This window comes from Camelus ferus, chromosome 4 (assembly GCF_009834535.1).
Source record: "Camelus ferus isolate YT-003-E chromosome 4, BCGSAC_Cfer_1.0, whole genome shotgun sequence".
Taxonomy (NCBI): Eukaryota; Metazoa; Chordata; class Mammalia; order Artiodactyla; family Camelidae; genus Camelus; species Camelus ferus.
In genome coordinates, this window is record NC_045699.1 from 68,238,440 (window position 1) to 68,252,757 (window position 14,318).

General features: G+C 54.0%; 2 protein-coding genes across 3 annotated transcripts in view; one reads left to right on the forward strand and one right to left on the reverse strand.

The window, feature by feature from the left end:
- Positions 1 to 1,964: 1,964 nt before the first annotated feature.
- Positions 1,965 to 11,890, forward strand: FPGS (folylpolyglutamate synthase). The gene is given in 16 exon segments (XM_032478506.1): positions 1,965 to 3,237; positions 3,239 to 3,298; positions 4,480 to 4,608; positions 4,698 to 4,751; positions 4,837 to 4,901; positions 6,317 to 6,431; positions 6,580 to 6,660; positions 6,756 to 6,817; positions 6,892 to 6,994; positions 7,323 to 7,400; positions 7,614 to 7,761; positions 7,856 to 7,945; positions 8,758 to 8,908; positions 9,242 to 9,317; positions 10,155 to 10,221; positions 11,048 to 11,890. Coding segments are annotated over 16 exon segments (1,761 nt in total). The 5' UTR covers positions 1,965 to 3,159; the 3' UTR covers positions 11,452 to 11,890.
- A 412-nt stretch (positions 11,891 to 12,302) lies between these two features.
- ENG (endoglin) overlaps positions 12,303 to 14,318 on the reverse strand; it is a 28,786-nt gene continuing 26,770 nt past the window's right edge. For both annotated transcript variants that reach the window (XM_014556860.2, XM_032478505.1), the window contains 2 exons: positions 13,242 to 13,343; positions 12,303 to 13,115 (listed from right to left, as the gene is read on the reverse strand). In XM_014556860.2, coding sequence (XP_014412346.1) covers positions 12,991 to 13,115; positions 13,242 to 13,343 — 227 coding nt within the window. In that variant the 3' untranslated portion in view covers positions 12,303 to 12,990. The remainder of the gene's footprint in view (positions 13,116 to 13,241; positions 13,344 to 14,318) is intronic.

Below are 14,318 nucleotides of genomic sequence, written 5' to 3' on the forward strand. Positions count from 1 at the left end.
CCATCTGTGGCTTTTCAAATAAAAAGCAGTGCTGCAAAGGAGATGGGTGGACTACAAAGGAAATACAAGTGACTTTTAAACATAAAAAATGCTCAGCCTCCTTCACAATCAAATAAATGCAAATGATAACTATCTTGAGAATCCATTTTTCCCCTATGTGACTGGCAAGGTCACAGTTGGTTAATGGTGTGTGTTGGTGAGGAAATAGCTGACCCCTGCTCTGCAGGGGCATGAGGGTGGAAACCGCTCTTGGCCCTCAGGAGGACAACGTGGCAATCTGTATGAAAGTATCAAATGCAAATCACCTTCGACCTAGCGTTGCACTTCTTGGAATTTATCCATTTATCCATGCTCACACATGGAAGAAATAATGTTACCCATTGCAGCATTGCTCGTGATGGCAAAATATTGAAAACCTAAACGTCCATCAGTAGGAGACTGGCCAAATACACCACAGTACTTCCATACCAAGGAGTACTATGCAGCTTTGAAAAAACAAATTAGTTAATGGGTCAGCTCTTAGATGCCAACACAGTCCAGAATAGGGTCCAGGATATAAAAGTCTGTGGAGAAGGTACAATGCAGACTGATGCATATAGTCTGCTGCTATCTTTGAGTATAAAAGAGAAATCAATATAGATTTATATTCACGTGTAAATGCATAAAATGTCTCTGGAAAGATCACAAGAAACATAACTTGGCTTTGGGGGAGGGGAATTAGGATGCTAAGACTTGGTGGGGAAGACAGACTTTTCACTGTGTGGCTTTTTATACCTCTGACTATTTGAATGATATGATGTATTATCCATCCCCAAAATATGAGAAGTTAAAAACAAAATAAAAAGAAAACGTTTAAATAAGGAAGAAAAGATAAATCTATTCTACTCCCTACCCCGTTACATTTCCTGGCATCACGGGCTATGAAAATTGTCCTTGGTCATGGAGGAAGCAGAGGTCCTGGGGACAGGTGACCTGCCCAAAGCCCCTGGATGACTTTGCCAAAGCCCCAGTCACCACTTATAATTTCCCGCACAACTGGGATGTAAGTCCACCCCATTGCAGGGAAGGCCTGTATCAGACCAGAGTGGGGGAACTGATGGGGCTGCTTTGCTCAGGGCAAAGGGAAAGAAATCATTTAAGATTCAGGAATGGAGGCAATTGGGATTTTCCAATAAGAAATCGGAGTTCAAATGTTGATTTTGTGACTTGGGCATATGCCTTTCTTACTTTGTGCCTCTGTTTCCTTACCTCTGAAGCAAGGATGATAATACCAGTACCTGTTTTATAGGATTTTGATGATTAAATGATCAACTATGTAGAAAGCATTTAGAATAGCTCCTGGCCCAGAAAGGCACTATTTAACGGTTTACTAAGTAAATGTCTTAGAGGGATCCCTATAAGCTTATTGTTGAGTAAGAAAGTTAAGATACAGAAAAAATCTGCATCAACAAGGCCCTTTGGATGTCTAGGTGTGTCTGTGATTTCACAATCATAGAAAAGTGTGGGGCACATACTTGGCTGTCAATAAGAATTATCAAAGGAGAGTGGGGGTGGGGAAAGGGAGAGGGTTAAGCAAAATAAAAACATTTAAAGCCTCTTTACGATCATTTTAATGCAGTTATTAAATTATTTACATGTATAGGTATAGAGAAAGTTTCAGTGATTCAAAAAAAAAAAAAAAAAAGAAGGAAACTAAAAGAAAAGGACCTCTCTATCTCCCATGGGACAGGGGTGGGGGCACCCCCCAGTGATGTGAGGAGCAGAAGTCTAGCCAATGATGGCATCTTCCCAACACATTTGTTTATTTCAAAATCAAACAATCTCTGATAAATATTTATCCTCAATGCCTGCAGGAAAGAGGGAGGGACATACTAAAATCCCATCAGTTGTTAAGGATCTCCTTTTTTTTCTTAACTTAAAAAAATTGGGGGGGGGGCTAGGTAATTGGATTAATTAATTTATTTTTAATGGAAGCACTAGGGATTGAACCCAGGACCTTGTGTATGCTGTGCATGCTAAGCACACTCTCAACCATTGAGCTATATCCTCCCCTCAAGGGATCACCTTTTATCTGTGAGAATTTCTTTAGAGTGGTGTTTGCATCAACCCTTCCACCCCTACCCAAACACACCTCAGCTTTTCTGGACCTCAGCTGTAAAAAGGGAAATCTCCATACTAGCAGTTGAGGAGAAGAAGGTCACAGAAAAACTTCTGAAAACTCCAGGACAAATAGGAGTCCTCCACCCACAGGAAGGACAGATTACTGTCCCCTCCCTGGGTGGCTCTCCAATCCATTTTCCAAACAGCAAATCTTTCAAAGTGCAAATCTGATCTTGTCATCCCTCCTTAGAACCATTTTAGTGTCATCTAAATGTAATTCAATTTCTTATGAGGCTACAAGGTCCTACTGCGTCTAGCATCCTGTGACTCCCAGGTGACTAGGCCCAATCAGGCGTAACTGTAGTTCCCTCAGTTGCATAGATCTCTCTCTCCAGTATTTTGGTTTTCACACATCATTCCCTACCTTTGCCTGAAGACCTCACCCCGCCACCTCCTCGCTGACTGCCTTCCATACCCAGGCCTCATGAGGCTAGAATGTAGCCTCTTCCAGGAAGCTTTCTCAGGCTGCCCAGGAAAGGTTAGGGGCCCCGGTAGCGCAGGTACCTGGTTTTTGTTCTATTGCCCCGCAATCGGGCTATCAGATTGGTGACGGCAGAGGCCGCATACCTATAGCCTGCGGTCTGTGTTGAATTGGGACATTTCCGGGCCGGGATTCAGTGACCTCCTGAAGGTGTCTGCCAGCTGTCATTCTATCCTGGCTCGGAGCTGCTTCTGGCCTGGTGCAGGGTTGCTGACTGGGACTGGCTATTTTGGGGGGTGAGGCCGGGTCCTTGGGAGGGTGATGACTATAGGAGTGCGTGTTTCTCTAAGGCAGAGGACACCCCCGGAGCGTGCCCCTCACAAACATGGGCAGAGCCCTCCGGCCCGCCCCGGGACCTGCCCCTCACAAAGATGGCGTCCCGCAGATTGTTATTGGTGTCGGCGGTCTCCATGGGCGGCTCTGATTGGTGGGGACAGGGGGCGCGGCAAGGGCGGGCCGACCTAGGGGGCGTGGCTTCGTCGGTCCGGGCCTAGGCTTCGGCCGCCTGTGCCGTTACTATGTCGCGGGCACGCTGCCACCTGCGCACTGCTCTCTTCCTGGCAGCGGTTTCTCCGCGTGGTGCAACCACTGGGGTTCGCAGCGAGGCGAGGGTTGAGCGCGTGGCCCGCGCCACAGGAGCCCGGCATGGAGTATCAGGTATCCAGCTCGCCGGCGGCAGGTTGTGCGATGACACGTGAGCCGGGCCTGAGTCATTTAGCATCCGGCCTCCGCCAGCTGGGGAGGGAGGGGGTGCGGCCAGGAGCCTAGGACTGAGGAACTCCACGGCGCGAACATCCTGGAGACTGGAGGTGGGGACAGACAGGCACCAGGAAATTGGGCCTGGTCTGCGGGATCTGGGAATTCTGAGACTGAAGTGTCCCTCTTTAGAGAGTGGGAAGGGACGCCCGGTGATAGGACCAAGGGGTCCAGTGGTTGAACTGAGGTTCTGGACGCAGAACCAGCAGTTGGAGCGGAGAGGGGAAAGGGATTCAGGAGTTCAGACTTGAGAGACCCAGGAATATAGATCTGGGGTTGGAGTCTCCAGGATTTAAGAATTGCAGATCCAAGTTCTTGGAATTGGGGGGCAGGCAGGACCCAAGAGCAGTGGTGGGTGGGGCAAGAATCTGGAAAACAGAAGACTTTTCTGCCTGACTCTGTGGCAGGGGCCAGTTGACCGAGATCAGAACCTGATGCTGGCCAGGCAGGTGGCACCAGTTTGACAAGAGTGGGGCCTCCAGCCAGCAGTTTAAGGCCTGAGGGGAAATAAACAGCACACCCACTTTCACTCCCCAGTGCAGACTATCCTGAAGCTATATATCTATCTGCTTTCTTGGCCGGGCGACTACAGGCACACCCTTCCTCCCTCTGGACTCCTCTTCCCCATCTGGTTGCTTCAAGCAGCTCTTCTCTGGGTCAGAAGGTAGAACCCCAATCCTCAGGATTCGGCATGGAAGCCTCCAGGAATTCTTTCAGTTCTAAGACCCCAGCCTTCTGTGGTTCTGGCCCTGCCCCTGGAGGAGCCCAATATAATGGTGGACACCATTGAAGGGAATCAGGACAAAGGCCCAAGGGGTGCAGGCCTGGGAGCCTGAATCCTGTTAGTCATTCTACCTGTTTGCCTGGCACTCCCTGGGTGGGGCTAAATGGCCCCAGGCTCCCATTTTTGCCAGAGCTGGAAAGATGGCACTTCTTTCTCAGTGGTGCCTAACCTCTAGGCTTGGGCAACAGGACTGGCATGGCAGGCCTGGTATCCTGGCCTGGCCACTGATACACTGGGTGCCCCTGTCCCTTTGGACCCCTGATGAGCCTTAACCTGCTACCTGGGGACTGGTTGCCAGGATGCCGTGCGCACACTCAACACCCTGCAGACCAATGCCAACTACCTGGAGCAGGTGAAGCGACAGCGGGGTGATCCCCAGACACAACTGGAAGCCATGGAGCTGTACTTGGCACGGAGTGGGCTGCAGGTAAGGTGGGGAGGGCCTGTGACCATCCCCGACTCCTGTCTGTCTGTGAGTCCTGTGGCTGAGGCAGGGACCTTGTCCATCTATCCCAGGTGGAGGACTTGGACCAACTGAACATCATCCACATCACTGGGACTAAGGGGAAGGTGAGCCACAGGGCCCAGGGGTAGGGTGTCCGCTTGGCTGGGGTGGTGGGGTGGGGCCTGCCCAGACAAGACCTTTTCTCTCTAGGGTTCCACCTGTGCCTTCACTGAACGTATTCTCCGAAACTACGGCCTGAAGACGGGATTCTTTAGGTACTGAGATATAGAGGGATGTGGTGTCTCCGAGCTCTCTGAAGGGCTGTGGAACCAGCCAGCACCTCAGGGTCAGGGTCACCCCCAGGAGCTCAGGAGCATACCTCTCTGCCCAGTGTTTATTCATTCAACAAACACTCAGTTAGCTCATACTATATTGCCCAAGTTTATGGCAGTCCTTAATTTTCATAAGGGAAAAAAATTGGGCAGAGAGGACAGCAACTTGAATGTATAAACAAAATACACTGCTGGAATAGTCAGAGATCCTTTTATGAACTTAAATTCCTTATACAATTTTTAAATCACATAGAAATATTTCTCACTTATGGCATCTTTGCAAAGAAAACCTGGCTAGTAAGAGCTTAAATGATAAGGGTAGTTTATGACGCTCGTGTTAAGGCCTCCAGAGTGGGCAGCAGAAGGGAGCCCTTCCGCTCTGCCAGGCTTAGCTGCTGCTTTGCCCTCGAGGCAGTGCCCCTCTTAGTTGCACTCAGGCATCTAAACTCACTCCAGAGGATTGGGGGTGGGGAGTAGACATGGGTCCCTTTCCCCTGAGCTGTGCACGCCTCTCGAGCCTGTCACTGGTAAAGCAGTGGGATTAACATGATGGTAATTGCTCAGGATTTAGTTTTGGGGCTTGGGGCATTCAAGACTTTTGCCTCCTTTTATTTTACCAGTTCCATCAAATGACTTCAGTAAGCCTCTGAATCCAGTTGACTGGGGTCATTTCAGGCCCACATGTTTTCCTAAACAGTTCTTTGTTCAAAATAGAGAAATGGACCCCCTCTCATAATACAAGAGGGTCTTTGAAGATTCAAATATAAGCCAACAATTCCTCTTCTAAAATGATTTTCAGCCTTCAACTTGGGCCCATTTGGGCCAGTCCAGGGTTGCAGCTTGACCACAGCAGATAGGGCCTTGCCCTCAAGGGCTGCAAGACAGGCATTATGGGGGCTGATGTTTGCAGAATGACTGATCGGTGTGAGATGGGGAAAGCATGGGGGCTTTTGGGGTCTAGAGAGCATGCCTGGCCAGCCTGGTAGGGAGGGGTCCTTTCTTCTCCTTTCTGGAGGTGGAACTGTCTTAGCTGAGACCTGTAAAGTGGGCAGGTGCAAAGGCCTAGACATAGAAAGAGGTAGGGGGCTGGAGGAACTAAAAATAGCCCAGAGGGGCTGGGACACAGGGACCTACCAAGGGATGTGGGGGAGGTGAAGCACAGAGGCTACTGGCATCAGCCTGCTGAGGCCTAGGAGGCTGAGATGAGGAAATAGAACTCTCTGGACAGCAAGGGGAAGCTGCAGATGGGTTTTCAGTAGGGCAGCGATGTGGTCAGATTTGTTTTCTGAAACTGCAGGGAGGGTGAAGGCCTGGGGATCTTGGGAAGGGAGTCCTGATGACCCTAGATCTCTTGGCAGCTCTCCCCACCTGGTGCAGGTGCGTGAGCGGATCCGCATTAATGGGCAGCCCATAAGCCCCGAGCTCTTCACCAAGCACTTTTGGCGCCTCTACAACCGGCTGGAGGAGACCAAGGTGCCCATGCCAGAGGGCTGCTGGGAGGGCAGGGTAGGGGGCCTGGAGTGGGTGGATAGACCCAGAGGGCGCTGCACATCCCAGGATACAATTTCCCCCAGAGTAGAGGCCATAGGGGCCCTGGGTTCTGATGTGATCCTGTCCACAGGGCGACAGCAGCTGTGTCTCCATGCCTGGCTACTTCCGCTTCCTCACGCTCATGGCCTTCCATGTCTTCCTCCAAGAGAAGGTGTGTGTGCCCACTCCCAGAACTCTGTGTAGGAGGCCTTGGGGAGGGGAATCTCAGCCCCTGTGCCCCCTGCCATGCCCTCTGATCCTCTGCAGGTGGACCTGGCAGTGATGGAAGTGGGCATTGGTGGGGCTTACGACTGCACCAACATCATCAGGTGAGGAGACAGATGGTGGCCAGGAGCCCAGGTGGCCTGGGACAGGGGCATCATGGCCCTTTTGTCTTCCACAGGAAGCCCGTGGTGTGTGGGGTCTCCTCTCTTGGTATCGACCACACTGGCCTTTTGGGGGAAACGATGGAGAAGATTGCATGGCAGAAAGGGGGCATCTTTAAGGTGACCAGGCAGCTCTGGGGAGGGGAGGTACATGAATGGCTTGAGCCTGGCCCTCGAGGCTCAGGAAAGTGGGGGAGAGGCAGGGTCATTTATATCCTGATTCAGGACCAGATCTTGGGCATCAGCGGGGTCTGGTGTCTTGTCGTGGCTCTGCATGAGACTAGAGCAAGTTGAGCCCCCTCTCTGGTCTTAGTCTCCCCATTGAGGGGTTCCCAAGGTTCCATGCAGGGAGGCTGAGTAGGCCACCCAAACCCAGGGATGTGGGGGCTAGAGATGGAAGGTGGAGGACCCTGGGCAGCCCCTGGCTCACTCTCCCTGTCCTTCACAGTGTGGTGTCCCCGCTTTCACCGTGCTCCAGCCTGATGGCCCCCTGGCAGTGCTGAGGGACCGCGCTCAGCAGATCTCCGTAAGTGTGATTAGAACAGCTGGGGAGGCACTTTATCTTTTCAGGCCTCAGTTTGCTCATCTGTGCTCATCCAGCTGGAGCACATCTCATTTCTAGGAAAAAGGCTTGGTGGGTTCTGGTCCATGAGGAAAGATGGAAAGGCTGATGGCATCAGGGGGGGTCTGCTGGCCAAAGAGGTGGCAGCAGCTCCCCTGACCACTGTCTCCTCTGCAGTGTCCCCTCTACCTGTGCCCCCCACTGGAAGCCCTGGAGGAAGGGGGGCCACCACTGACCCTGGGCCTGGAGGGAGAGCACCAGCAGTCCAATGCCACCTTGGCCTTGCAGCTGGCCCGCTGCTGGCTGCAGCGAAAGGACCACCAGGGTAAGTGGGTAGGTGAGAGGGTGGGCAGTGGACACATAGAGCTTGCCTCTGTCGGCCCTCACTCAGCTCTCTCTTCCCCCTACCCTCCCAGCAGGTATTGGGGAACTGAAGGTGTCTAGGCCAAGCCTCCTGGGGCAGCTGCCCCTGGCACCCGTGTTCCAGCCCACATCCCACATGCGGCATGGTGAGTTGGACCTTCCTGCCCAGCCAGACCCCTTCAGATGTTTCTTTTGGTTTCCTGTTTGAGAGGTGGGGGGCAATTCAAGACCGTGCCTTAAGAGCAAAGACTTTGAAGTCAGTAAGCTTCCCTTGACTTCGAGTTCATGAACTCTCTCTGAGGCTGTTTCCCCACCTGCCAAATGAGATAATGACAGGACCCACTGTGAGGTGACATGACTAAGGGACTGAGCCCAGAGCCTGGCAGGTATGGGATAAAATGCCCAGCCAGTGGTAGCAGCCAAAACTATCATCCTTTTCATTGTCATCATAAGACTGTGAGGTTCTTGAGAACGGTGCTGTTGCCAGGCTTCTTGCTTCCTCCCAAAGCTTTCAGACGTAGTATATCCTCGTGTCTGTTAAAACCCTTCAGCAACTGGTTCCAGCGTGCTCACTGTGTGCCAGGCCTGGGGTCAGAGCCCTGACACAGTCTGGAGCCTGGTAGATTCCATCCCAGTCCCCAGACTCACTTGCTTTGTGATGTAATCTCTGAGTTTAGGGTACTCCACCTGTCACATGGAACTAATATATGATAGTAGTCCCCTCTCAGGGCTGCCTGGAATATTCCACCAGATGAAACGGCCAGAGAATTGATCCCAATGACTGGTGCCCAGTAAGAGGCTCCTGGGCTGATCCACTCGCTCAGAGTGGTCAGCCTTCCAGCAGCGGGGGCTCTGCGGGCGGGTGGTGTGTGCAATGTGGAGAATTTGGGGCGGGAGAGGATTTAAGAGGCCTGCCTCGCGGCTGCCGCTGAAGGGCTGCCTTGCCCCTCTCCCCCAGGGCTTCGGGACACGGAATGGCTGGGCCGGACGCAGCTGCTGCGGCGCGGGCCCCTGACTTGGTACCTGGACGGCGCGCACACCACCGGCAGCATGCAGGCCTGCGTGCGCTGGTTCCGCCAGGCGCTGCACCGGCGAGAGAGGCCGGGCAGGTGAGCTGCGGGCAGAGGCGGGTCCGGCGCGGGGGTCTAGGGGAGGGGCGGGACCTCGGACTAGGGTGGGGCGGAACCCGGAGGCGGGGGCGGGACTCGGCCGGCAGAGAGGGACGGGACCTTGGGAGAAGGATGGCTCCGGGGCCGGGCGACGCGACTAGGCTAGTAGGAAGGACCTTAGGGGAGGATGAGGCGGGACGCAGGGACGGGGTCAGGACAGGGACAGTTGGTGGAGGAGAGGAAGTTTCTGGAGGAAGGATGGGGCGGGGCCCGCGGAGGAGTCGGAGGCGCCGCCCTGACCCTCCCCTACCTCACTCCTCACCCCTCTAGTAGCGGGTCTGAGGTTCGTGTCTTGCTCTTCAACTCCACTGGGGACCGCGATTCCGCCGCCCTGCTGAAGCTGCTGCAGGTGAGGGGCTGGCTGGAGGATGGGCGGCAGGCAGGCCAGCCCTAGTTGCAGCTTTGACTCCGGGGCCTTCATCCCTCAGCCTCTGTTTCCTCAACTGTAGAACAGGACTGATTTCTCCCCTCCCCTGAATTGTACTGAGGATTAAATGTAAAAGCATTGGGCACAGGGAAGTCAAGTCACAGGTCGTTGGCCTCATTTTCCTCCATGGTCACACTCAAGCCCAGGGTTACAGAGAGGACCACGTAGTGGTATAAGGTGCAGGCTCTGGACTCGCTTATCAGGGCCCTTCAGCCATTAGCCTATGACCCTGGACAAGAGATGGCATTTTTCTGAGCCTCAGTTTGCCCCTCTATAAAACAAGGATGCTACTAGGATACCTGCTTCTTAAGTTTGGTTTAAGGAGTAACTGGGCTATAAGCATACAGGGGCCCTTCTCTGCCCAGGGAAACTGAGGCTGTCCTAGGATGTCAGGGCTAAAGTAGTTCTTATGGACCATTTCCCCATTTCACAGACCAGGATGCTGAGGCTGTTCTTCATATCCAAGACCTCTCATTTGTAGTCAGTAGCTGGGTCACCTTAAGCAAAAGCCCTTCTACCCCGACCCCCAGCCTCTTTTTCTTCATCTATCCTGGGCTGTGTCGCCCAGGCCACAGGCCAGGCAGGGTATATCGAAGTAGATGATTGGTGGGCAGGGCACTGAAGTGCCATGGCTGGGTTTATAGGGGGCATCTCCAGAGATGGGGACATGTATGTGGACTCAGGGCTGCTGTTTGGAAGTCAGGATGCAGGGCATTCTCTCAGAGCTCTGACACCGAGCTTCTCCCCTTGGCCTTCTAGCCCTGCCAGTTTGACTATGCCGTTTTCTGCCCTAACCTGACAGAGATGTCATCCATGGACAACGCAGGTGAGAGGTGACAGGCATGATCCCTGGGGTGGACGGGGGGCAGAGGGTCCTGAGGTGGACTGCTCTGTTGGTGACAGTGGGGACTCTTGAACTGGAGATCTTGATAGGAGCTAGATTTGTTTTACTGTATAAATAAATACTCCTTTGTACATTTTGAATTTTGCATGTGACTATAGTACTAAAAAAGATTATTGGGGGAACCATTTTCCAAAATGCAGATTACAACCCAGTGATGGTTCTTGAGATCAGTTTAGTGGATCTCAACCAGCATTTCTAATTTTAAATAAAATGGAATAGAAAAGAGAGTATCAGAGTGTCTTGCACAAAGTAAGGGTGGTACTATTTTATGACAATTCTGTTCCAGATGTATGTGTATACATATGTGAGTACAGGGTTGCCATTGTAAAATGTATTTTTTGTGTGGGTCATGTTATAAGTTTTTTTTTTGAAATAATCTAAAAAATGCAGATCTGCAGGTCCCAGACTATCTAGGGATAGTCCAGGAATCTGCATTTGTAGAAATATTTATGCCTACCTGGTGATGGACCCTGTCCATTTTATAGATGAAGGCATTGAGGCTAGGGTGGTAAGATGTGCTTGGTGGGCAGAAGCCCCAGCTTTGAAGCTAAACTTCCTGGCCCTGTTTCTCACCCATTTCGTGACAGTGGGCAAGCCACTGAACTTTCTGAGCCTCAATTTCCTCAAGGCACCCACTGTGAGGACCAATGTTGCATAAAGAGGCTGGCATTAAGCAAGTGCCCACAGCATGCCTCCCCTGCCTGCCCCCCATCCATCTTGCTGATGTGCCCATCCCTGGACCCCACAGACCAGCAGAACTTCACAGTGACACTGGACCAGGTGCTGCTCCGCTGCCTCACACATCAGCAGCACTGGAGCCGCCTGCGTGAGGAGCAGGCCAGCCCAGACCTCTGGAGCACCCCTACCCCGGAGCCTGGTGGGCCCGCATCCCTGCTGGTGGTGCCCCACCCACCCCACAGCACCAGCTCCCTCGTCTTCAGCTGCATCTCCCACGCCTTGCAGTGGATCAGTCAAGGCCGGGACCCTGTCTTTCAGCTACCCAGTCCCCCAAGGGGCCTCCTCGCTCACCCTGTGGCCAGCAGCGGGGCCATCATCCTCCAAGAGGCTGCTGCCATCCACGTGCTGGTCACAGGCAGCCTGCACCTGGTAGGCGGTGTCCTGAAGCTGCTGGAGCCCTCCCTGTCCCAGTAGCCAAGGCAGTGGGGTTGGAGGTGGGGTCCTTCCACACCTGCCCTGCGTCTCTTCATGAACCCCTAAAATACGTGCCTTTTCTGCCTTACCGAGTCGATCTAGACTGGTCCAGGGACTTGGGCTCTGGGCAGCAAAATAGAGGTCTAGGGGCAGGAAGCTGAGATCAGACATCCTCTGTCTCCAAGCCTAGGGTGCCCTTAGCCTCTCCTTCCTAGTTATTCCGCTGACATCCAGCCCATCTCCCATTCCACCCTGCCTGCTTCCTGCCTCAGTCCCAGCTCACTGTGTGAGCTGCCTTCCAGGCCTGGGGTCCTGGCTGCTGGAAGATCGATTTCTTCCTCCAGATGGCCTTCTGGGAAAGGAAAGGATCCCTGCCTGGGGTGCCCTAGGGGCAGAGAGTGGCTGGACTGAATTAAAGCCTTTACCTTTTTTTAAAAAAGCACTGGCTTAATGTTTGAGCGACTCTTGACCTCCGGCTCCTTCAGCAGACTATAGGGGAATGGGGACTATAGCTGGTACAGGAACCTGGATTATGTAGGAGCCTGGGCTGTGTGGCCTGGGACAAGTGGCCCACCCTCTCTGAGTCTCTGGTAGCCTGTCTGAAATGAGAAGACCAGACTGATGTCCGTTGCCCACACGCCAGGCACTGCTTTGCAGACCTTCTCGCAGAGACCTTATGATCAAGAATTCTCATACCCATTTTCCAGATGAAGGAACTGTGGCTGGCTTAAAGAAGCCATGGGACCTGCCCACAGTCACACAGCCAATAAGTGGCAGGTCCATTTGAACCCAGAACTGTCACCACCCCCACCCTAGTTTAGGTGCCCTCTCCCCTTCTCCCAGTTCAGCACTGGTTTCATCGTCTGATTTATTGATGGTGAGTATACAGGGGTGGGCCCAGGACAGGCAGCCTGGCTGCCTGGGGTTGGGGGAGGGGGGGTATCTGTGTGGCAGTTGCAGGGAGGAGCTAGGCTCTCCCACTCCCAGGCTGGACGCCCCTGGGCTTCTGTTTTCTCCGTCAGAGTTGTGCTAGTCCAGATGTGGAGGCTGCTGGGAGCAGGTCCAGGTGGCTCTGGGCTGGCTCTCTTCTGTTCCCATGGAGGAGGCGCTGTTGGCTTGGGTGGGCTGGGCTGAGTCTGGTTTTGGAGTTCTCAACTCCTGCCCAGCCCAGTTCACTGAGGGCTGGATCCAGGTTAAAATTACAGGGACTTGGGTTTCTACAACAAGGTGGACATATAGGGCAATGGTCTGTCTCTCCGTGGTCCTGGGCAGCCGTACCCCAGGCCCACTGGGTTTGAAGTTTCTGTGGGATGGGGTGGGGGGACCCCAAGATGTTCCAAGCTGGTGCCCTCGCTGGCAGCAGACCTCTGAGAGGGAGGCAGGAGGGGTGGATGCAGAGGGCATGGTCCATCCTTGGTTGAGTGGAGGGGTTGGGGTCCCTGGGTAAGTTCATGGCCAGTGGTTCCCAGCTGTTGGCTGCTCAGTCTCTCCTGCTGGGCGAGGGCTGGCTGGGTGGCCCCCAGGGCTCCAGGCTGGGCTCTACGCCATGCTGCTGGTGGAGCAGGGGGTGCTCTGGGTGCTCCCGATGCTGTGGTTGGTGCTACTGCTCTCCGAGGAGGCCGGGGCAGCCACCGCCACCACGGGCTCCCGCTTGCTGGGGTGACCTGGGGGCAGGGGCGGAGGTCAGGGCCCCGGCCAGGGCTCCCCACCCCACCAGAGGCTTTGCCGGGCTCCCCCAGGTGGTGGTGGAGGGGTCCTGAGTACTCATTGTGGGGGCCTGGGATACTCACGCGTGTGCAAGTAGATGTACCAGAGCGCAGCAGTGAGCAGGGCCCCGATGAGGAAGGCGCCAAAGGTGATGCCCAGCACGGCGGGCAGGACGAGGCCTTTGTCTGTGTAACCAAGGGGAGGACGACTGTGGTCAGCACTGATGCCTCCCCAACCCCACACTGTTGTGCTGCCCAGGAGCCCAGGTTTGGTGCCAGTCTCAGCTCAGCCCCTGACCCTGACTTCTCTGAACCTCAGTTTCCTCATCTAGCTAATGGGTTCATCACACCCATGCCTCACACTGAGCCATGGCTGTTAAGGCCATCCACCCAGAGGGCCCAGCCAGGCCTTTTGGGCCATGCCTCTGCATCCCAAGGCTGGCGGAGATGCATTTTTAGGGAGGATGGGATGGTATCATCTGAGCAAAGAGTGAGTGGGGCCTGAGTCCAGAGCCTGCCTCACTCTGCTGTGTGGCCTTAGGTCAATCCCTGCTCCTCTCTGTGCCTTATACCATGATAGGGATGAGCCAGAGCACCTCTGAGGGCTCTTCAGCTCTGCTCTTGGGTTTTCTCAAGCTTCATTCTTTCCACACTCTTGATTCCTGTGTGACTATGGTCCAGGCAGCCTCCCCTTGGGCCTCTTGAGTTCCCATCCATACAGTGGGGCCATCAGCCCTGCCCTCTTGGTTGTAGGCTAGCAGTAGAGGCTCCATCCTGGCCCAAGTGGGATGGCAAAGAGGCAGGTGCCTCTCTCACCTCTGCCTTCAGTGTCAGGGACTCTTCTGCCCAGGGGGGCCTGGGTCTGGGGGGAGCTAATAAAGGCTAGAGAGAGTTGGGTTGAGGGCTGAGGGGCACCTTTCACACTAGGGGCCTTAAGGAAGGTGAGGTCAGCACTGCCCGACGTCCAGTCCCATCCAGTCCTGATTCCAGGAGGCCCCATTCCCCCCAGCATGATTGGCCAGCAACCATGGGGATCAAGAAAAGCTGAAGGCCTGGAATCCAGTCCCACGGGATGGTGATGAGCAGAGGCTCTCCATCTAGAAGATGCAGCTGTGGATCCTGCTCTCTGGGGTCCCCCCTGCTATGTGTCTCAGTCCCATC